This window comes from Haematobia irritans, chromosome 2, assembly GCF_050003625.1.
Source record: "Haematobia irritans isolate KBUSLIRL chromosome 2, ASM5000362v1, whole genome shotgun sequence".
Classification (NCBI taxonomy): Eukaryota; Metazoa; Arthropoda; class Insecta; order Diptera; family Muscidae; genus Haematobia; species Haematobia irritans.
In genome coordinates, this window is record NC_134398.1 from 85,356,175 (window position 1) to 85,379,393 (window position 23,219).

At 33.4% G+C, this 23,219-nt stretch overlaps 1 protein-coding gene across 2 annotated transcripts in view; it reads right to left on the minus strand.

Annotated features, from left to right (window-relative positions):
* Positions 1-5,924: 5,924 nt before the first annotated feature.
* Positions 5,925-23,219, minus strand: part of LOC142225680 (uncharacterized) — an 85,494-nt gene continuing 68,199 nt past the window's right edge. For both annotated transcript variants that reach the window (XM_075295507.1, XM_075295508.1), the window contains exon 5: positions 5,925-6,622. In XM_075295507.1, the coding sequence (XP_075151622.1) occupies positions 5,946-6,622 (677 nt within the window). In that variant the 3' untranslated portion in view covers positions 5,925-5,945. The remainder of the gene's footprint in view (positions 6,623-23,219) is intronic.

The following is a 23,219-nucleotide window of genomic DNA, read 5'->3' on the forward strand; positions in this document are numbered from 1 at the left end:
CTTTTCGCAGGTTTTGCGCCATTTCATTTACACATGTGTGTTTGGCTGTTTCGTTGTTGAACAACAAACACACATAAAAAGCAGAAATATATTTTCCAAAAATGAAATTTGTGGTGCGAGAACAAAAATCGTCGTTTGACGGGCTTTTCAACTAGTATTCTATGATTTGTGCAAGTTTTATAGGCAAGCGTTTTTCAAAATAAAACCTCCAGCTTTTCTTCAACATCTTCGATAAGATTTTTCTATGCAGCTAAAAATATATATTTATTTATATAAAAATATTCATTCATTTCGGGGGGGGTTTGATCCCCCTCATCCCCCCCCCTGAATACGGCCTTGATGTACATGACTGCCGAAATCTGATAGATAACTTCCGAGAAAATAACATTGGTGTGACAAACATATTACATGTTCTCTGTGAAAATGTACCATTGTGCATTGTGAAACAAATAAATAATTTTTATAATTCTTTTATGCTTTTTAAGGAATTTTAAAGCTTATATGAAAAGTTTCAAAAATTGCAAATTTTTTAGAATGGATTTAGTAGTTTTCGACAAAATTTATCTCTGATAAATATTATTTAACTTCCAATTTGTAGTTTTTTGAATTTTTGGTCAAAATTTGATTTTCCATTTTGACTGCAGATTACACTGAAGTACTACCAATTATCTGGAAAAAAATATATTTGTAAAAATATCTTTATGAAGTTTTATGTACAACAAACTTAGAATTCATAGAATTCGGTGAAAATCTTAAGACGTAAGAATTTTTTTCTTGTTGTAACTTAAAAGATACAGTGCGCATTTAAGGATTTACAATGATTGGATAAATTTTCACATGGACTAATAACCAAAATTATTATTTTTTGTTACAGAGAAACTAACTTAATCAAATATGTGTTGGTTATGCAGTATTTTATTTATTCTTATTTTTTCGTAGACTCAGTGTTAACAACCCTCATTGCTGTTTCTCAACAATGATAACGATGTTTTAGTGGTACAATTTTGCTTTTTCTTATAAGTAAAGTCTTCTTAGGATAGAATCTATCAGCGCCAATGAATCTGGAAGCTAAACCAATGTAGACCTGTAATGACAAGGTAAGACAATGGTTGTATTTGAAAAGCCAAGGTCTAGCTTGGACTGAAAACTGTCGCAAACTGGGACAATAAGGGGAAATGTTGACATAAATATTTTGCTTAGTTTTTTTTATAAATTTCTTAAAAATATACAAGAAATTGAAGTTATCGGTGCCGGTGCTGAACTTGATTCCAACCTTCTAACAAACAAGAAAAATATGTTCTAGTTGTTCTTTGAACTTGTACTCTATCCACAAATATATTTTGTGTCTATAATTTGGTTATAAGTTTGATTGGTACTTTCCACTTTTTCTAATATTTACTTCGAGAATTCGATTTAGATCCACCAAGAACACAATTTTTTGACAACAACAGAAAATAGAATCACATCTGAATAATGTATTTTTATGAGTAATAGCCTGTTTTTCTACAACAAATTGTTGTTTATTACAATAACTCTTCTCATTTTATTTTATTTATTTATGCTTTATTATAATACTCTAACCATCTAATAGTTTTGTTTGTTTTTTATATATAGGCAAATTTTTCTAATTCAGTGTTTCTTCCCCATTTCATTTTTATTAAATGAAATATATTGGCAATTACTTTGTAGATATAGAAAATCATGTACGCATGTCCGGTTTACATGTACTCGTATTTGTAATCTAACCCGGGGGATAGGCGTATCGATGTGTGATTTTATTCCCACGCATTGCAACAACAATTTAGCCTCTCGTATTCAGATAAAGCAAATGGTTTTCAAAAATTGTAATATGATCTTCCAATACAAATGGCTGAAAGGAAAACATCATATAAAAGGAAGAGGTCGGTTATAAAACTAAAAAAAAAATAATAAACAGTAGTTAATAATTACAACAGAGTTTGTATTTCTTATTAATGCTTGGTTTTTGTGTTTTGTTTTTTATTTTTTATTTTATTAGTTTGACTAACTATAATGAACTGCATTAGTTTTGTTTAGTAAGCGACGCAACTCTCTGAGCGTTGCGACATTATCACATACATTGAGATCAATGGGGATGGGGCGGCTGTTTGTTTTGTTGGTGCATTGTTGCTGCTGTTGTTATTATTCTTTCTTAGGTCTATTAACAATTATTATACACTACAATTCACTGAATTGTATAGCAAAAGGAAAATTAATAAAAATACAAATTGTTTCTAAAACTCAACTCAATTTTCTTCGACACGATCAGTTGGTCTTATTCAAATGTGCACTATATATGTATTAAGTAGGTTTCGCCGACCAATAATTTTATTTAACAATTTAATATTAACGATAATATTATGCTAATTCAAATCTACTGAATAATATTTTGAAATGGATTTCAGTTACATAAAAGATTTTTAATTGTTGTTGCAATGGGAGATTTGGTTTCTTCGCATAAATAGCGGAGACCTAAGATACCATAAGAGCATACCGGGAACGTATTTGTCTTTATGATATGAAAAATGATGAAAACGTTTACATCAAACGGTATACATAATGGGAGTTAACCTAAACTGATTTGCAAATATTGCTTCAATTATTCCTATTTCGTTTTCTTTATAGGAAAAATAAAAGGACATATCAAATCAAAAACTCACGAATATGAATTTTTTGAAAAATAAAGCAATTTATCTGTCATCAAATGTGTGCCGTCAAACGGCAAATTGTCTCCATTTGTATTAAATGAAAGATATTGACAATATTCATACAATTAGCAATACGATTGAATAAAACTAATCTTTGTAAGGGATCATTCTCTCGTTTAGTCATATGATGATTTTATGATAGACTGCTAGTTTTTAATATCATTCTATTCACGTTATGACCTTCAAATGTTCCATATTATAAATAACAACAAAAGTTTCAAATCATGAGCATCAAGTAGTCTCGATTACCGAATACATATCTCTGATGTCGATAGTAACACATGGGCCAAACACTTTCTCTTCATTACATAATATGTAATAAAGAACACTATCAACGAATTTAACCTTCACAATGGGCAGAAATATCGGTTCAAAGCTGAACAAAGTCTGTACTGTCTGTAGATTTGTCAACTTAAAATGTCGCGGGTACAAAGTTTTACACACCAAAGCAAACTGTATTTAAATTGCAAGAATATTGTTTGGTCAGTTATTATACGAATATGCATGATATAATATTGTGAAACATTTATTAATCTATTAGCATCAACAGAACATAGTTTAAAAATCTATTAGACAAATTGGAATTACTTTTTTTTATGAAACTATGAAGTAAAGATGCGACGAAGAAAACATGACACACGATTTTAATAAAATTTCGATTTCAATTTCAATTACCAAAAAAGCCGACTTTTACAATAATATAGTTTTATATGTTTCTTATAAGATTTCTGTTCGTTTTTATTTGTTTTCAAAATTTTGTCCTGTTACGCAGATAATTTTGCTAATAAACACCCCCCACCCATCCCTTCTTGACATAGCATAAGCTAGTGTACTTTAATTTTCAGGTTGTGTTTGTTTTTCTTCAAAGTTATATTAATAATAAAATAGATTATAATAATAGGATTCATAAATAAAACAATATGATGCCTATATTTTCTACAATTCGAAAAATAAAGTATTTTCGCTTTTAAAAAGTGATTTCGGGCGTTTTAGGTATTTGCTTGTGAAGTCCACAGTATTATGGTCATAGGATAAATATCACTTTTTACAAACCAGCAAATTTCGTTCTCATTAATAATTATATAAAATGATCATGTGCTCATTCATATCAGTATTAGTATTATAGAATGAACTGTGATGGAAAATGTACTAAAAGGAGAACAACGAAATGATGCAAAATAAAAAAAACGTATTCTGTTCCTAAGACGTAAAATTCATAAGCTGGTAAAATAAAGTTGTCACGCGTTTATAGTCGGCATAAACGAGCTATATCCCATCCTCCTGTCCGTCAGATTAGATATGGAAAATTGAAATTTGGATCCAAAGTTAGAAAGCGCTTTTTGGCGAACCTTAAATGACGATAGAACATTTTGATTTGTTTTGGAAAAACAGCAAAAACATCGATTTTGAGAATTACAGATAGTGTTCCAACTTTTCTATTACTAGTCACTATGAGGCATAAAAGATGAAAACAGCTGTTAGTACATCAAAAGAAAATCCAATGCACGTTAAATAAAACAGCTAGAAACAAACTTATTATACCCTGTACCACAGTAGTGGTGAAGGGTATAAAAATGCTGAATGTTTAACGAGCAAGTTTCTCGTATAAAGTTGGTTTGCATTGACCTTTTATATTTTTGAATGATTTTTGGCGAACATGGACGAAAATAAATTGGATTGTTTCAATTTTTAATTATTTTGATGAATATCAAACCAAAACAATGCCATCAACAATATGGTAAACAAGTAATAAAGACGCCATCGTTTTGTACTTGCCCTTAAAATATTATACTACTTCTAATAGTTTTGTGTGTGAAGGAACCTTTATCTAGTAAAAACTAGTAAAAATATTACTAACATCAGATAAAAGAACACAACTTATATTTATATAATCTATGCAGGGTTTACATTGAACATGTTTAGGAGGTTGAGAAGTTTCATCTTTGTAAAAATCTGAAAACGATTTGTTCGAAATATATATCCGACGAACGCAGTCATATCGAAATACATACATACGTTTGAATTTTATTAAGTAGTCTTCAAGTCTATTGTGCCCAACACACATATTATTAGTGTCTTTTTGATAAAGGTCAAGCAAACACTACTCAATGTACAACAAATGGATATATTATTGGGTATAAGTAATATGGGCCACTTAAAAAAAAAATAGAAGACTATAGTTACGGGATCACTTGCATACTATTTTAACGACACATCCACAGAATGTTTTCGAGCATTGGTTATTCACAGTGCTTTAAATTCATTTAAGTATGATATTCGTATTAGCATGTATTAACTTTAAATGGCAATGTTAAAAATTAATTTGATTAAAATAAGTACATATCGCACATTTATTTAAAAAATAACATAGGTCGAAATAAAAATTCAGAAAAAAATTATTTCAAAATTAACATAGGTCGAAATAAAAATTCAGAAAAATAAAAATTTATGTGAAAAATCTTATTATACTTGTTTTTGTGGCCTGTAGTTTCTGTTATAAACAACTAAGGAAATTTTGTTCTCGTTTTACTTCGTGAAAATCTAATAATTTTAACACTTTCCGCAAATTTTGTTTTTATTTTGCAATATGTTACTATTTTTATTTAATAGTTTATTATTTTTAATAAATGTTTGTGTGTATTTTAATGCAATTCTTTATGTACTGAAGAGAAAGTGGGCCGTAATGAGACTTTCCCGATTTATTTATGCAAGACAGAGCCAAGGATAATGTCGCATAATGATTTTTATATTTTGTCTAAGTAGCTTCCAAAGAAATATTTTCGGTTAATTTTGTACGTTTCGAATCGAACAAACACGAGTGACTCAGATCATCAAAGTCGCATTAGTGTGAGAATGAGTAAAAATATTATAAAAAGAAAAGCATAATATTTGAAATACTCCGCATACATAGCATGATGAACATATGAAAACGACTGGTGTTACAAAGTAAAGTGTAATGACCGTATGAGTTCGCAATGGCATGAAAATAGCTACACACAATAAAAAGAAACACCTAATATTAGAAAAAATATGTGTGTGTATATCTAAACTTAATAAAAAATTAAAAACATAATATTGGTTTTAAATCCCAATATTTCAATAACAAATTAGGGAATAACTTGGAGATAACAGGATTGGGTTTAAGAAGATAGGGATAAGTGAAAGGAATTACTGCTGGTGGAGGAAATTGTGCGACAATTAATGTAACCATTACTCAATTTATTTTTTATTTTCAAAACTAGATGGAGTGTCCTTGGGACCGAAACCATCACTGTCGTATTTACAGTCCGCCTGTGTCGATGCTGGCGTTGTACTACCATATAACTTTTGCAAACTATGCAATGTCTCCTCGTTAATTGTGTGCTCAGGTGAAATATTTTCTTTGATTTCTTGTTTTACATCGGTGGGTAAAGTGGCGACATTGCATTCTATGGATGAGGTTGTTTGTACCGTAGTGGAAAATGTAACGCTCGCAACATTTGAGCTACTATTGTCGACAGTACTATTGCTGGTAACTCCGCTTAAATCTGATAACTCCACGGCGCCTATTACATCTCCACTACTAGGATTATTAACAGTTGACGATGTCAATGTCGTTGTTGCTGCTGTTGTGACAGACTCATTCCCAAATGACAAGTTTTGTCGAAATACTTGCTTGCTAAAGTCACGAAATTGTTTTGAGGCTGCATCCAGAAATGACCTCGACTGTTCTGTTACCACAGCCGCTGCTGTAGTCGCAACACTATTAGCTAAGTCGACATTATTAGTGCCAGCCGCAGTTAATATATCGGTACCAAGTTTCGTCCACGATGGTGGAGATTGTTTTCGTAGTGGCATTATACTATTGTTGGAAACCGATTGATGTTGATGTTCAGCAGTCGGCTGGTCCGATAGATCTGAAATATATTAAAAAGAAATAATAATTAAATTTGATCAGTTATATATCAAAGCTGTTATACAATATATAAAATATTTATTTATGGATTCGACCTTTTGACTATTTAAACATTTAAAAAGTCGTATTTTCTGCTTTCAAAAAAAAAATCAACAACTGGAGGTATTAACTTTTCGACTTCCTAAATTTTTGAGCTGCATTTAAGTCGGATAATTCAAAAAATGCATAAATGATAAAATAATGACATCGTCTGCTCATACTAATATCATATTGCTTTTTTCAATATCGACTTTTTCGTTAAAAGACGATTTAGGCCAACAAAATACCAATTTATTTTTGTAAATGGGCGACAATGCTTTTAACAATGGCCCTCCCACGTTTTATCCACTCAGATTAATCTTGTAAGCGCCCCAGTCATCCGGAACTCTGAACACACATTGTTCTGTTAAAGAGCTTCCTGCATAGTTGCCTCGGGTTTTCAGGTATCATCATATTGAACGGATCCCTAAACTTGTTCCAATCAGCTTTCCTCACATTTGGCGGAAATATAATTGGATATATATCACCAATATATATCAAACTAAAAAGTTGAACTTGAAATGTTTTTCAGTTAATAAATTAATTGATACAATTAACTTTAATTGATACAATTAACTGATTTGATAGACTTCTGCATTTCAAAGGGTATCCCGACTGATTCTGTAAAATGTGAATGTAGCGAAGACTTGCCTTCAGATCATTCCCCAGTTTTCTTAACCTTGCATACACAACGAATCGAAAAAGATCATAAATGCAAACTTCATACGAAGAAAACTAACTGGCATTACTTTAAATATCAAGTCAGCAAAAACTTAAATAAGAAACTCCCTCTAAAAACTGAGTATAAAATAACTGAAGCTGTAGAACATTTTGTCCAAGTAATTCAAAATGCTGCATGAAATTCAACGCCAAAAACAAGTTTCAAAGACTTCCCGACCGTATCCAATACAGTGAAGAGAAAAATAATAGACAAAAGAAAGGCCAAAAAGCAGTGGCAACTATCAAAATCTCCCAAGAGAAACGTCGACTTAACAAGACAACGTCTGAACTCAAAAAAATTCTACAGACAATACAAGACGAACAAATTGAGAAGGAAATTCTCAATCTTGGCCCAACTAAGTCAAGTGAATATTCTTTGTGGAAAATTGCTAAAAAACTAAATCTGAACGATAAAACAATTTATCCAATTCGGAAGAAAAATGGACAAAAAACAATACTGAAAAAGTATAAACATTCGCTGACCATTTGTACAATGTATTCACTCCCAACAGTTGCGAAGAAACTCCAGAATATATTCAAACTTTTTTAGATCAAACTCATCAACTCGATTTGCCAATTAAAAAATTCACTAAAAGCGAAATTACACAAGCTATAAAATATCTAAAACTTGGTAAAGCTCCGGGTTATGACTTAATAACCCCAAAGGTTCTGAAGGAGCTTCCAAAAGAAGGTATTGATTGTATCACATTTATATATTTAACGCCTGTCTAGTTTACAACTTTATTCCTCCGCAATGGAAAGTTGCACAAATTTCTATGATTCAAAAACCTGGTAAGCCATTTGACCAAGTGAATTCTTATCGACCAATCAGTTTACTGCCTGTACTATCTAAACTTCTGGAGTCTCTTTTCCTTAAAAGATTAATGCCAATAATTGAAGAAAATAAAATTATACCAAATCACCAGTTTGGATTCAGGAAGAATCACGGAACAATCGAACAAGTACATCGCTTGGTGGAAACAATAAATCTAGCTTTTGAATCGAGACAATACTGTACATCTGCGTTTCTAGATATTTCACAAGCATTTGATAAAGTATGGCATGATGGCCTACTATACAAAGTCAAATTGCTTGTTCCAATAAACTATTATTTGTTTATCAAATAATAGTTTCAAAACCGATTATTTTATGTACAAGAGAATGATGAGATGAGTACATTGAGATCTATTAGGGCGGGCGTTCCCCAGGGGAGCGTTATGGGTCCTATCTTATATGTACTATTTACATCAGATCTGCCTGAATCAGAATCTACTGTCATTGGAACTTTTGCGGATGATACCGCAGTACTGATAGTAGACATCAATGCGGAAAATGCGAGTAATTTACTACAGAATTATTTAAATACTTTAAGTATATGGCTAAAAAACTGGCGCATAAAAGCGAATGAGTCGAAATCTACCCATGTCACATTTACATTAAATCATTCAACTTGTCCACCTGTGAAAATGAATCAAACAGATATTCCACAAAAGAAAGAGGTCAAATATATTGGATTGTACTTAGATAGCAAACTGAAATGGGGAACCCATATCAAAACGAAACGAAAAGCACTTGATATTCAAGCCAATAAAATGAACTTTCTAATTGGTCCCAATTCGAAACTCTCTTTGGAAAATAAAATGCTGATATATAAATGTATAATAAAAACCTATCTGGACATATGGTATCCAGCTATGGGGCACAGCTTCCAATACAACTATCAAAATACTGCAACAATTTCAATCTAAAATAATAAGAAATAACTGCTGCTCCTTACTACATAACAAATACATGAAGAGCTGAATATGAAAACTGTTAAAGAAGAAATAATATCGCAACTTCAAAGTTACAAAATAAGAACACAAAATCATCCAAACCCATTAGCAATAAATTTAAAGGCAAATGTGGAAAGTTTCACTAGACTAAATAGAAAAGCTCCGCAAGATTTACTATTGAAATCATTAAAAAACCATAAATATGAAGATTGAGGAAAACAAATATTGAAAATATTATAATTTTAATTAAATATATTTAATATAAAATGGGCTCACCACTGGGTGGGTACCATTAGCATAACTGTATTAATAATCAATTAAATAATGAAAATATCGCTAATAAGATAGAATGCAATAATAAAGAGAAAAAAAATTAACTTTGTAATCAAGATAGAAACATTAAGTTAACTAAGTCAATAATTGAGCATTTTTAAATATTTAATTAAAAAATTAATAGATACAATTAACTTTTTAATCAAACTCGGAAGACTAACGACAATTTTCATGTAGCTCCTTTAGGCTTTAACTGCCAGTTAACAGAAAGTAAATTGCAAAAATCTTCTCTCCGGTCAACTTTAAACGAAAAATTTTCAGCAGTTACGCTCCTAACTGGCATATGGAATACGTAAGCAAAATAACAGAAATGGCATGAAAATGGGGGTAAGTCAGTTAAAAAAACAGATGGAAAATTTTTTAATTAAAAATTTATTTCAAACAATCAATCAGTTAAGAATTTTAATTATTAAAAAAACATTAATTGAAATTTTCTATGAAATCAAGTATTTCTAGGTCCAATTAAAACTGTGATTGATACTATCATTTTCGTGATATATCAACTAAAAAAATTAATTGGATCAATTAATTTGGTGATTGAATCAGAAAAGGCTATGTTCGCTTAATACCTGTCACTCACATATCTGACCATTCAATTCCTGCGAGGCCAAGGGTCGCGTAAAAAAACCTCTTGCCTGTTTTTAGTGACGAAACTTGGTGCAACCTCTTTATTGAAGACTATTAGGTTAGTACGCAAAATAATCTATTGGTGAGTATGCTCTTGTATTAATATCACTACATACTTCTCATTATCACTGCACCACATCCCATAATGTGTGTTTTGTCTTTATTCTCAATGACCCTCCACCAATAATGTATTAACGGCACATGCAGGAAAGACCTTCTTTTGCGCAGACGTAGATATATTCTAAAGATGCACAAATAATCCATAATCCATTGGCGTTAAAAAGTGGCGAAATGTTCAATGTCATTCATACTTTTGACGGCTACGTCTCTAACGCTATGTAACGTATAAGATAACATTTTTGCTGCGACATTGTTTTCATCAGTGTCTATTCGAAATTCGGATTTAATCGATGCGTGATTTAAGTAGATTTGTTCTAGCTAGCTTATCGGTAAAATTTTAAATTTTTATTAAATTTCGTTTTAATATTATTTAAATTTAGAAAGAAAAAAATATAGATTATTTTATTTAAATGTATTGGAAATAGTGGGATAGTTTTCTGGCTTGTACAATACTGTCGAACACCAACCTAATTTTGCGACCCATTTGGACAATTCGGATTTGGTGTACATCTATGTTGTGATCTCTCCAAAGTCTTCTTTATCAATGATTTAGTAATATACAATCTATTACAGGATTGTTACATGCTACAGTGGGGGAATAATAAAGTGATATACATCAATCTATATATCTCATGAAATGTATAAAGTATTTCTGCGGTAGTTCCTTCCACTTCTATTTTCTTTAGTGAGGATATCCATGATCTTTCTGTTTGGCCGTTTGATGGCTTGTAATCAGAATCAAAAAGTCGATTTCGACCTCTCGACTTTTTCAAAACTTTAAACATCTACGTTTCGCTAAAATATTTCTATCCAAAATATTTGTATTTAAAACAAATGATAACATCTATAACATCTCTCAGAATTAGCATGGAATTATTTGCATCATATTCCCTTTTCAATCCAATGCCGATTTTATCGGCGGCGGGCCACATCACATCAGTGTGAGTGTACGTATTTTTTCGTTAAAATTTAGGCCAATTTCCAAAAGCATCAAAACTCGATTAATCGAATTTCAGGACTAAAAACTAAGTTCGTCTTTTGTTGACAGAAAGTCGATTAGTCGACTTTTGTAAATCTATTACAAATATGTCTAACTGGGTTTTTGAAATCATCAAATAACTTTTGCACATATGCAATGACTTGAGGCATCATCTGCTCCGTGAATGAGTAGGCTACATTATAATGTGTGAGAAGTAAATCAGAGGAAATTATTTCTTTGATTTTATCCAATACGGACTGATAATTCCTTGAATCCAGATGAATAGTTAACTGACAATTCCTTGATCAGATGAAATTATTGTCCTTGTTGAAAAGATAATTTGTATTGAAAGGGGGCTGAACCTGAGACAATCCTTGTAATCGGTTTAAGTGAAACACGCGCTCAGTTTGATGTACAAAAGGAGAGTAAAAAAAAAGTTTTTATTCAAACTATAATGTTGCCATATAGATACAAAATATTTACATATGTAATAAATGATGTTGCTAACTTAGCGTGTAAATACATTTTTCAATTCCAACATCCTCACTAAAAATTTATTTACTATTTCAAATTCAATAAATTAACATAGTAAATTGATTAAATTTTACATGAACAAGAGGCTTTGTGAAAGCATCTGCCACATTATTTTCAGAGCATATATAGCTTAAAGAAATTTTGTTCAAATCTACATTATCTCTTATGAAGTGGTACCTCACATCTATATGTTTGGTTCTTGGATGAAACGATTCGTTCATAGCGAGATGAATTGCGCTTTGATTGTGGCAAAATAGACGAATTGGCTCAAGCTGACGCTGCATTAACTCTTCTTCCAAACATTTCAGCCATAGAACTTCTTGAATCGCAGTTGTTTTTTGTTTTTTAGAGCCCCATGCTATCAGTCCGCCTTTCTTCATCAAAACGTAACCACTTACTGATTTCCTTCCTTGTAGGTCCGCCGCATAATCTGCATCACAAAAGCATGTAGTTTCCAAACTCGATTTCTTTTTAAATGTCAATTTGTAATTCATGGTACCCTTCAAGTACCGTAAAATCCGCTTTGCTGCTATCCAATGTTGTGTTTCGTAGCTGTTGTTAAAACGACTTAGTACGACTAATATCAGGCCTGAGCTGCAAATAGCAAACTACCGATTAAATTTTGATATAGATACTTTTCTTCTTTCGAATGCGCTGTTTGTTCACTCTTCTGGAATTTTACGTTTGCATCCATTGGAGTGGAAACTGGATTGCAAGAAACCATATCAAATCGATCCAACATTGGTATACCCTGCGCCACACTGTGGAACAGGTATTATATGTTAGTGCACATGTTTGCAACACCCAGAAGGAGACGAGATAGACACATGGTGTCTTTGGCAAAAATGCTCAGGGTGGCTCCTGAGTCGATGTAGCCATGTCCGTCTGTCCGTGAACACATTTTTGTAATCAAAGTCTAGGTCGCAGTTTTAGTCCAATCGACTTCAAATTTGGCACAAGTATGTGTTTTGGGTCAGAATAGAACCCTATTGATTTTGGAAGAAATCGGTTCAGACTTAGATATAGCTCCCATATATATCTTTCGCCCGATATAGACTTATATGGCCCCAGAAGCCATAGTTTTACCCTAATTTGCTTAACATTTTGCACAAGAAGAACAATTAGTACTATAGTCAAGTGTGCCAAATTTTATTGAAATCGGTTCAGATTTAGATATAGCTCCCAAATATATCTTTCGCCAGATATGGACTAATACGGTCCCAGAAGCCAGAGTTTTACCCCAATTCGATTTGCACTAGGAGTACAATTAGTAGTGTTGTCAATTGTGCCAAATTTTATTGAAATCGGTTCAGATTTAGATATAGCTCCCATAAATATCGTTCGCCCGATTTACACTCATATGGCCACAGTGGCCAATATTTTACTCCGATTTAATTGAAATTTTGTACAGGGAGTAGAATTAGCATTGTAGCTATGCATGCCAAATTTGGTTGAAATCGCTTCAGATTTAGATATATCTTCCATATATAGCTTTCGCCCGATTTACACTCATATGACCACGGAGGCCAATTTTTACCTCCGATTTAGTTGAAATTTGAATGCACAGAGAGTAGAATTAGCATTGTAGCTATGCGTGCCAAATTTGGTTGAAATCGGTTCAGATTTAGATATAGCTCCCATATATATGTTTTTCTGATTTCGACAAAAATGGTCAAAATACCAACATTTTCCTTGTAAAATCGCCACTGCTTAGTCGAAAAGTTGTAAAAATGTCTCTAACTTTCCTAAACTTCTAATACATATACAGTTTGTCAAGAAAGTGTTTTGACAATGGGATAAAAATTATGTTTTGTTCCAAAATTAAATATAATGAAATTTTAAAAAAATATTTTATTATGTATTTTGCAAAGTATACATACGTACACAGAATTAAAAATTTAATAAAATATATAATATTTCAATTATTTCTAGAATTTGAAATATTTGGCAATGTCAAAAGACTTTCTTTACATACTGTATATCGAGCGATAAATCATAAATAAACTTTTGCGAAGTTTCCTTAAAATTGCTCCAGATTTAAATGTTTCCCATATTTTTTTACTAACATTGTGTTCCACCCTAGTGCATTAGCTGACTTAAATTTTGAGTCTATAGATTTTGTAGAAGTCTATCAAATTCTGTCCAGATCGAGTGATATTTAAATGTATGTATTTGGGACAAACCTTTATATATAGCCCCCAACACATTTCACGGATGTGATATGGTATCGATAATTTAGATCTACAAAGTGGTGCAGGGTATAATATAGTCGGCCCCGCCCGACTTTAGACTTTCCTTACTTGTTTTAATATATGTCGTTTGATCGATTGCTACATACTGACCAGGGACTTATTCAATATTCACGCCTAGAAATGATCCAAGGTCCTTCATTTTAAAATCATTCATCAATTATTGAATCAAAGTATTTTTAATCTCGTCAGATTTCCATAAAACAATCATGTCATCTACATAAACTGCTAAAATGAAAATGATATTTTCTGTATTTTCATTGATAAGGTAAACATATGTTTGGATCGTTTTAAGCGAACAACAATGGATTTTAAGCGTCGTTTCAGACAAAAGAACAATCCAAACAATGGACTGAAGCTGGAGGAAGTGCCCCAAATAAGGCAAAAAAAAAAACCGGCTATTTTATTGATTGACTATCTGCAAAAGGGTAAAACAATAAATTCATAGTACTATTGCAACCTTTTGGATCAATTAAATGTACAAATTCGAGAAAAACGTCCTGGCTTACAACACAAAAAAATAATTTTTCATCAATACAACGCACCACCGTACAAGAGTGTTTTCACAATGGCTAACTAAAATCAACGAATTAAAGTACGAGTTGCTTGACCACCCACCTTATTCTCCTGATTTAGCTCCCAGTGACTTTTACTTGTTCCCAAATCTAAAAAAAATCCTTGCTGGCAAGCATTTTACCTCAAATGAAGATGCAATTACAGTTGTAAACCACTATTTTGAAGACCTTGAGGAAAACTATTTTAATCAAGGGATAGAAAAGCGTTGGACTAAGAGTATTGAAGTTTCAGGAGATTATATTGAAAAATAAAAATATTTTTGAAAAACTAACTATTCTCTTTCATTGATAGGCTAAGAAGTTTCCGAACGTATGTCCTAAAGAACCTTAATTTTAAATTTTGATACAACTCGACGACAAATCTCAGCATTTCAGGGATGTAAAGAACTTTACATTTTAATGTCATGCCAATAAATTAAAATACGACACAAGACTATATAGAGACCACATCTAAATATGGGTAGATAACACCAGAATATGTATATATAAGAACAAAAAATTTCAAAAAATAATTAGGCTTCCAGAAGTTTAAGAAGTAAAATCCTGGTATTAATCTATATAGGCATTTTATAAAAAATAAATCTATATAAAAAAGAAAAATACACAGAAATCAAAATGTCGGGCTAATCAGATTGAAAGTTTAGATGTTAAAAAATGTAATGTGTCGGATATAGAAAGCAAACATAAACTGCCAAAAATTAGGACGGGCGGAATTTTAAATAACCACTACAACATATGACAGGGATAGCTGGACAGTTACGAATATTGTTTCTATAGAAATAAAATGGTGAAACATCGATTTATAAATGGTCTATCAATTATGGACATTAGAGGCCATTAATTTAATGTAAAGAATTTCGAGTGGCTTTGATGAAACATTCTCCCAAAAGACCGGCTCAGATGGCACGTTGGCAGAGGTTTAATTTAAAATTACACCTTCCAAGGACATCGGGTGTATATGGAGATTTCTCAAGTAATTATCTCCATATACAAAATCTGGGCCGACGGGAAATTTCCTCATTTATTTATGGATCTGAAATAACTCTAAATTCGAAATTTCTGACAAATCTAATGAAAATTGTAGATTGGGAAAAACTTCTTAAAACAAATCGGAAGATGGGTTTATATGTAGGTGCTATATGTAGATGATATATCTCTTAAAATTGTACCTTTATCAAGAGTTAAAAATGTTAAAAATGGACAATACAATTGATCAATTCAGCCCATATTCTAGTAAAACCTACTTTTTATATAACCGTGAAATTTCACTCATATAAATACACTTCGAATGGCTTGAAGTTCATTACTTCGTTTTCCGTTGTTCGATTAAAAACCTAAATGGAATCTAATTTGTCGAAATATTTCTTTAGTTATAAAGATAGGAAGTGTTTTTCAAAGTTTGTTTCGCCGGAGTCGGAGTCGAGCAAAATTTCTACGACTCCGGCTCCGACTCAAGCAAAATCTTCAAACTCCGACTCCAAGACTCCGACTCCACAGCCCTGGTTTGCATACACACATGTTATATTTTAAAAAATATTATGTCCAAAACATAATAAGTTCTAACATATTATGCTAGTTTATGAACATTATATGCTTGCACATGAGTTTTGAAGCACATTCAATTTTTAAACCGAAACATATGAAAAACAGCATTTTTCGTCCGTGTGAATACTAAGTTAGAGCTTAGCCGCTATCAAAAATGAATCAGTAACAGCAGAATAAAATTATATAGTTTTGTTTTATTTATTTCGGATTGAGGTCCTTTTAACTGCATTGACTATTCATGCATAATATCTAGCAATTTAACATGCTTTAGACGTGCGGTTAAATTTGTCGTTAGAGTTATGAGAAGAGAGCCTACATCGGGTTATGTTAAGAAGTTTTAGGATACTCATCCAGAGGTTTCATTACATTTCGCGCGTTGTATCTTTTATATGGAACTCTTAGATGTGAAGTTGTGTAACGCATTTTCATGCGATCTGAGAGGGTAACTTATACTTACAATCCTGTAAGTAGATGTAGAATCATTGATAGCTGTTTTGCGATTCGAATTGCACGTTTTTGGAATTGTTTACCTATTGAGTTGCAGATATTTTCACATTGTTATAATGTTTTTAAGGGTAAGCTTTTGGGATTGTTTTGGTTAATATTGGATGATATTGTTTGCATTAGCATGGATAATTGAACGTATCTCACAAAATATATAACCAGTTATTAGACATAGCAGAAAAATCTGTTAAGACAGAAAAAAGTCTAGTAGGGTAGAGGACGCAGCACGAAGAGTATTTCAGTTCACTCGTTTACGCATATAATTGTACATTCCTATTAAAGCTCGACATTCGGCCAGAAATCGATAATCAGCTTTCGGCGTCAAGAGGTCGATTAACCGAAGCCGAAGATTTTTGAATAATTTATTTCATATCGTTAAAATTACCAAATTTTTGTCCCCATATGATAAGAACTTTTGGCTCAAATCAGTAGCAGCGTACAAAAAAGCCAACAATCAGCAGTTGGTACTCAATAATATTGGGTTTAACTCAAATTCAAAATACTATATAAATGAGAATATTTCCAACACAAACTACCAGCTTCTGCAAGACGCCATACGACTGAAAAAAGGACTTGTGAAAGCTGCATATACATTTCGAGGACTCGTGTATATCAAACCAACTGACGCAATGAACCTAAATATATGCATATTTAGGGAAAAATATATAAATATTACTATTCTCAGTTGTTTCTATTATTTTTTGCCAATAACTTTATATTTATACCCTTCACCACTACTGTGGTACAGGGTATAATAAGTTTGTGCATTTGTATGTAACGCCAAGAAGGAAAAGTCTGAGACCCATCGTTTAGTATACCGATCGTCTTAGAATTAAATTCTGAGTCGATTTAGCGATGTCCGTCTGTCTGTCTGTTGATGTATTTTTGTGTGCAAAGTACAGCTCGCAGTTTTAGTCCGATTGTCCTAAAATTTGGTATAGGGTCCTGTTTCGGCTCAGAGACGATCCCTATTGATTTTGGTCATAATTGGCGTGTATATCAACCGATCTTCCTCAAATTCCGTACATTCGAATATTTTAACAGTCTCGAAAAACTTGCAAAATATCAACCAAATCGGTTCAGATTTAGATATAGCTCCCATATATAGCTTTCGCCCGATTTACACTCATTTGCCCACAGAGGCCGAATTAGTTGAAATTTTGCACAGGGAGTAGAATTAGCATTGTAGCTATGCGTGCCAAATTTGGATGACATCGGTTCAGATTTAGATATAGCTCCCATATAAAGGGTGATTTGTTAAGAGCTTGATAACTTTTTTTTTAAAAAAAACGCATAAAATTTGCAAAATCTCATCGGTTCTTTATTTGAAACGTTAGATTGGTCCATGACATTTACTTTTTGAAGATAATTTCATTTAAATATTGACCGCGGCTGCGTCTTAGGTGGTCCATTCGGAAAGTCCAATTTTGGGCAACTTTTTCGAGCATTTCGGCCGGAATAGCCCGAATTTCTTCGGAAATGTTGTCTTCCAAAGCTGGAATAGTTGCTGGCTTATTTCTGTAGACTTTAGACTTGACGTAGCCCCACAAAAAATAGTCTAAAGGCGTCAAATCGCATGATCTTGGTGGCCAACTTACCGGTCCATTTCTTGAGATGAATTGTTCTCCGAAGTTTTCCCTCAAAATGGCCATAGAATCGCGAGCTGTGTGGCATGTAGCGCCATCTTGTTGAAACCACATGTCAACCAAGTTCAGTTCTTCCATTTTTGGCAACAAAAAGTTTGTTAGCATCGAACGATAGCGATCGCCATTCACCGTAACGTTGCGTCCAACAGCATCTTTGAAAAAATACGGTCCAATGATTCCACCAGCGTACAAACCACACCAAACAGTGCATTTTTCGGGATGCATGGGCAGTTCTTGAACGGCTTCTGGTTGCTCTTCACTCCAAATGCGGTAATTTTGCTTATTTACGTAGCCATTCAACCAGAAATGAGCCTCATCGCTGAACAAAATTTGTCGATAAAAAAGCGGATTTTCTGCCAACTTTTCTAGGGCCCATTCACTGAAAATTCGACGTTGTGGCAGATCGTTCGGCTATTCATGATGAAATGTCAAAGCATACTGAGCATCTTTCTCTTTGACACCATGTCTGAAATCCCACGTGATCTGTCAAATACTAATGCATGAAAATCCTAACCTCAAAAGAATCACCCTTTATATGTTTTTCTGATTTCGACAAAAATGGTCAAAATACCAACATTTTCCTTGTTAAATCTGCACTGCTTAGTCGAAAAGTTGTAAAAATGACTCTAATTTTCCTAAACTTCTAATACATATATATCGAGCGATAAATCATAAATAAACTTTTGCGAAGTTTCCTTAAAATTGCTTCAGATTTAAATGTTTCCCATATTTTTTTTTTACTAAAACTGTGTTCCACCCTAGTGCATTAGCCAACTTAAATTTTGAGTCTATAGATTTTGTAAAAGTCTATCAAATTCTGTCCAAATCGAGTGATATTTAAATGTATGTATTTGGGACAAACCTTTATATATAGCCGCCAACACATTTCACGGATGTGATATGGTATCGATAATTTAGATCTACAAAGTGGTGCAGGGTATAATATAGTCGGCCCCGCCCGACTTTAGACTTTCCTTACTTGTTTTCGTTATAATTTATTTTTGTTATATTTTAATTGCTCATATAAGTTTGCATTGTGATTAAATATTATTATCGGTAAACAATGATTTTTAAAAGTGATTTTCTGGATTAAATTTAATTTTTATGAATGCGCTGCTGATGAACTCCCCATTGTTTGGCAACCATAGGTTAGGTTAGGTTATGTGGCAGCCCGATGTATCAGGCTCACTTAGACTGTCCAGTCCATTGTGATACCACAGTGGTGAACTTCTCTCTTATCGCTGAGTGCTGCCCGATTCCATGTTAAGCTCAATGACAAGGGACCTCCTTTTGTAGCCGAGTCCGAACGGCGTTCCACATTCCAGTGAAACCACTTAGAGAAGCTTTGAAACCCTCAGAAATGTCACCAGCATTACTGAGGTGGGATAATCCACCGCTGAAAACCTTTTTTGTGTTCGGTCGTAGCAGGAATCGAACCCTCGACCTTGTGTATGCAAGGCGGGCATGCTAACCATTGCACCACGGTGGCTCCCAACTATACAGCTATGGCTCGTACGGATAGAACTAATGGAGGTTCCAGAGACATAACTAAGAACTTAGTAAAGATTCTATCTAAACAAAGGAACGGTATATCAATCTGTCACATTAACTCACAGAGTTTAGCGAATAAGATAGACGAATTCAAATACACATTTGAGGATACGGGTACTGACATTATATGCGTTTTAGAGACCTGGTTAAGCTCATCAATTCCCAATGGATTGATAAATTTAAGGGGATATTCCGTGTTCAGATATGATAGGGAAAGCCGTGGAGGGAGGTCGCAATATATGTGAGGAATACCTTGAAGGCAAAGTTTCGTACGAGATCTAACCGCGATGAGAGAATAGAGTATGTGTTTATTGAACTTATGTCTACTTCTATGAAAATTTTAGTTGGATGTTGTTATCGACCCAATAATATAATAAGTTTGGATTAGTTTCAGATTAAATTAGGATCCATTACATTAGGGTATGAAGACGTAATTATTACCGGTGATTTTTATTCGAATATTCTCGTCAATTCCACATTAACAGATAAAATGTTGGCTATTGGGTTATATACAACTAATAATACGAATCCAACATATTTTTTCATCCTCTTCTAACGCTCTTTTGGATTTGTTCTTCGTCAATGATTTGTCTGACGTCCTTCTATACGACCAGTTTTCGGCTCCTTGTTTCTGGAAACACGACCTTATATTCCTGTCTTATAAACTTGAACTTCAAAAGGATCAGATCGAATACAGGTACCGTGATTTTCGTAATTTGAATTATATTGAACTGCAGGATATGTTTGGACAAATAAATTGGCATGACATGTACGAACTCATCTCTGTTGACCAGCAATTTAATTTTTTGCGGAATGCTATATGTGAACTTCATAACGCGACTGTGCCTATTAAGAGGATCAACGTGAAATCAAGTACTAGACCATGGTTTAACGACACAATTAAGACTGCTATTAGGGAAAGGGATATTGCATACTCTCGATGGAAACGCTTTAGATTACCACAACCTCTAGAGAAGTATCGATCAGCGAGGAGAATAGCGAACAGATATAAAGGGTGATTTGTTAAGAGCTTGATAACTTTTTTTTTTTAAAAAACGCATAAAATTTGCAAAATCTCATCGGTTCTTTATTTGAAACGTTAGATTGGTCCATGACATTTACTTTTTGAAGATAATTTCATTTAAATGTTGACCGCGGCTGCGTCTTAGGTGGTCCATTCGGAAAGTCCAATTTTGGGCAACTTTTTCGAGCATTTCGGCCGGAATAGCCCGAATTTCTTCGGAAATGTTGTCTTCCAAAGCTGGAATAGTTGCTGGCTTATTTCTGTAGACTTTAGACTTGACGTAGCCCCACAAAAAATAGTCTAAAGGCGTCAAATCGCATGATCTTGGTGGCCAACTTACCGGTCCATTTCTTGAGATGAAGTTTTCCTCCATTTCTTGAGATGAAGTTTTCCCTCAAAATGGCCATAGAATCGCGAGCTGTGTGGCATGTAGCGCCATCTTGTTGAAACCACATGTCAACCAAGTTCAGTTCTTCCATTTTTGGCAACAAAAAGTTTGTTAGCATCGAACGATAGCGATCGCCATTCACCGTAAAGTTGCGTCCAACAGCATCTTTGAAAAAATACGGTCCAATGATTCCACCAGCGTACAAACCACACCAAACAGTGCATTTTTCGGGATGCATGGGCAGTTCTTGAACGGCTTCTGGTTGCTCTTCACTCCAAATGCGGCAATTTTGCTTATTTACGTAGCCATTCAACCAGAAATGAGCCTCATCGCTGAACAAAATTTGTCGATAAACACATTTCGAACCGAACACTGATTTTGGTAATAAAATTCAATGATTTGCAAGCGTTGCTCGTTAGTAAGTCTATTCATGATGAAATGTCAAAGCATACTGAGCATCTTTCTCTTTGACACCATGTCTGAAATCCCACGTGATCTGTCAAATACTAATGCATGAAAATCCTAACCTCAAAAGAATCACCCTTTATCAATGCGGCGAAAACCGAATATTACGCTATGCGTTTCAATTCTGCTGTAGATTCCAGGGACAAGTGGAAGATTATACATGATATCGGTGTTGGGAAGTCTAAGTCATCGAGCAGTTATCAAGGTGATCCAAATGACTTGAACGAGATGTTTTCTAATATCCCTGCCCCTCCAACAGACATATCCTTCTATGTCTGTTGGAGGGGCAGAGATTATGCAAAGATTATTCCGATACCGAAATCTAATTCATTGCTATTTAGTGTTATGTTTCTAAAGTGTTAGAAAGTGATCGAAGTTTCAGAACCAATTAGGAGAAATATTGATGAGAACCATGTTAGTTTTCTTGTCCTCTTAGATCACTCAAAGGCTTTCGATACTGTTGATCACACAATGTTATGTCTGAAACTTCAATGATTTGTCAATTTCTCACCTACTGCTACCTCTCTTATTACTTCCTATCTTAACAATCGGTTACAGACGGTTTACACCGGAGATACTTTTTCATTGCCATTACCAGTTACGAAAGGGGTTCCACAGGGTTCTATAATTGGACCTCTATTATTTTGCATGTACGCCAATGACCTCCCTCTTGAAATAGTCCATAGTCAGATGCTTATGTATGCAGATTACATACAAATCTTTTTAAGTATACCGGTAGGTGATGCTAGTGAGTGTTTGGGGAAACTTAACCACGACCTTGATCGTGTGTTTCGATGGGCAAGGGCCAATGGCCTGCTAATAAATTCACAAAAGTCTAAATGTTTGATTATGCATAAGAATAAAAGGTTCTCTTTGTCGAATGTTGATATTATGATAGATGGTCAGAAAATCGATGTAGTCACTAGTGCTAAGAATTTAGGAGTGGTATTCAATAGCACTTTGAGTTGGTCGAGTCATGTAAACACGGTCGCTGGACAGACATTGCTAAATTACATTCTTTATGGATTACTCATTCCTACACACCAGTCAATATTCGACTTCTCCTGGCAAAAAGACTTTTGATACCGGGTTTAATTTACGGATCTGAACTCTTCGCGAATTGTGACTCCGTGAGCAAAAATAGACTTAACGTGTAATTATAAGATTTTAATCTTGTTGTGTAGGTACTCAATAAAATGAAAATGAAATGTGAATTGTCCCAGTGTTGAATTACGTTATATTGTATGCTAATATTGAACTAAAACATACCAAATTTCTTTAATTACAATTTTCAGGAAAATATTAGGCTTCGGCAGATTATTGCCTTTTTTGCCGAATGTAGGCTTCGGCCATAAAACAAACCGCTTCGGTAGAGCTCTAATGGCAATGAATGAAACTCATACAACGTACACTCACAGACACTGAGAAAAATGTGTAATTTAACTATGTTCGCTTTTCGCGTTGAAATTTTCACCGTTACTTCAT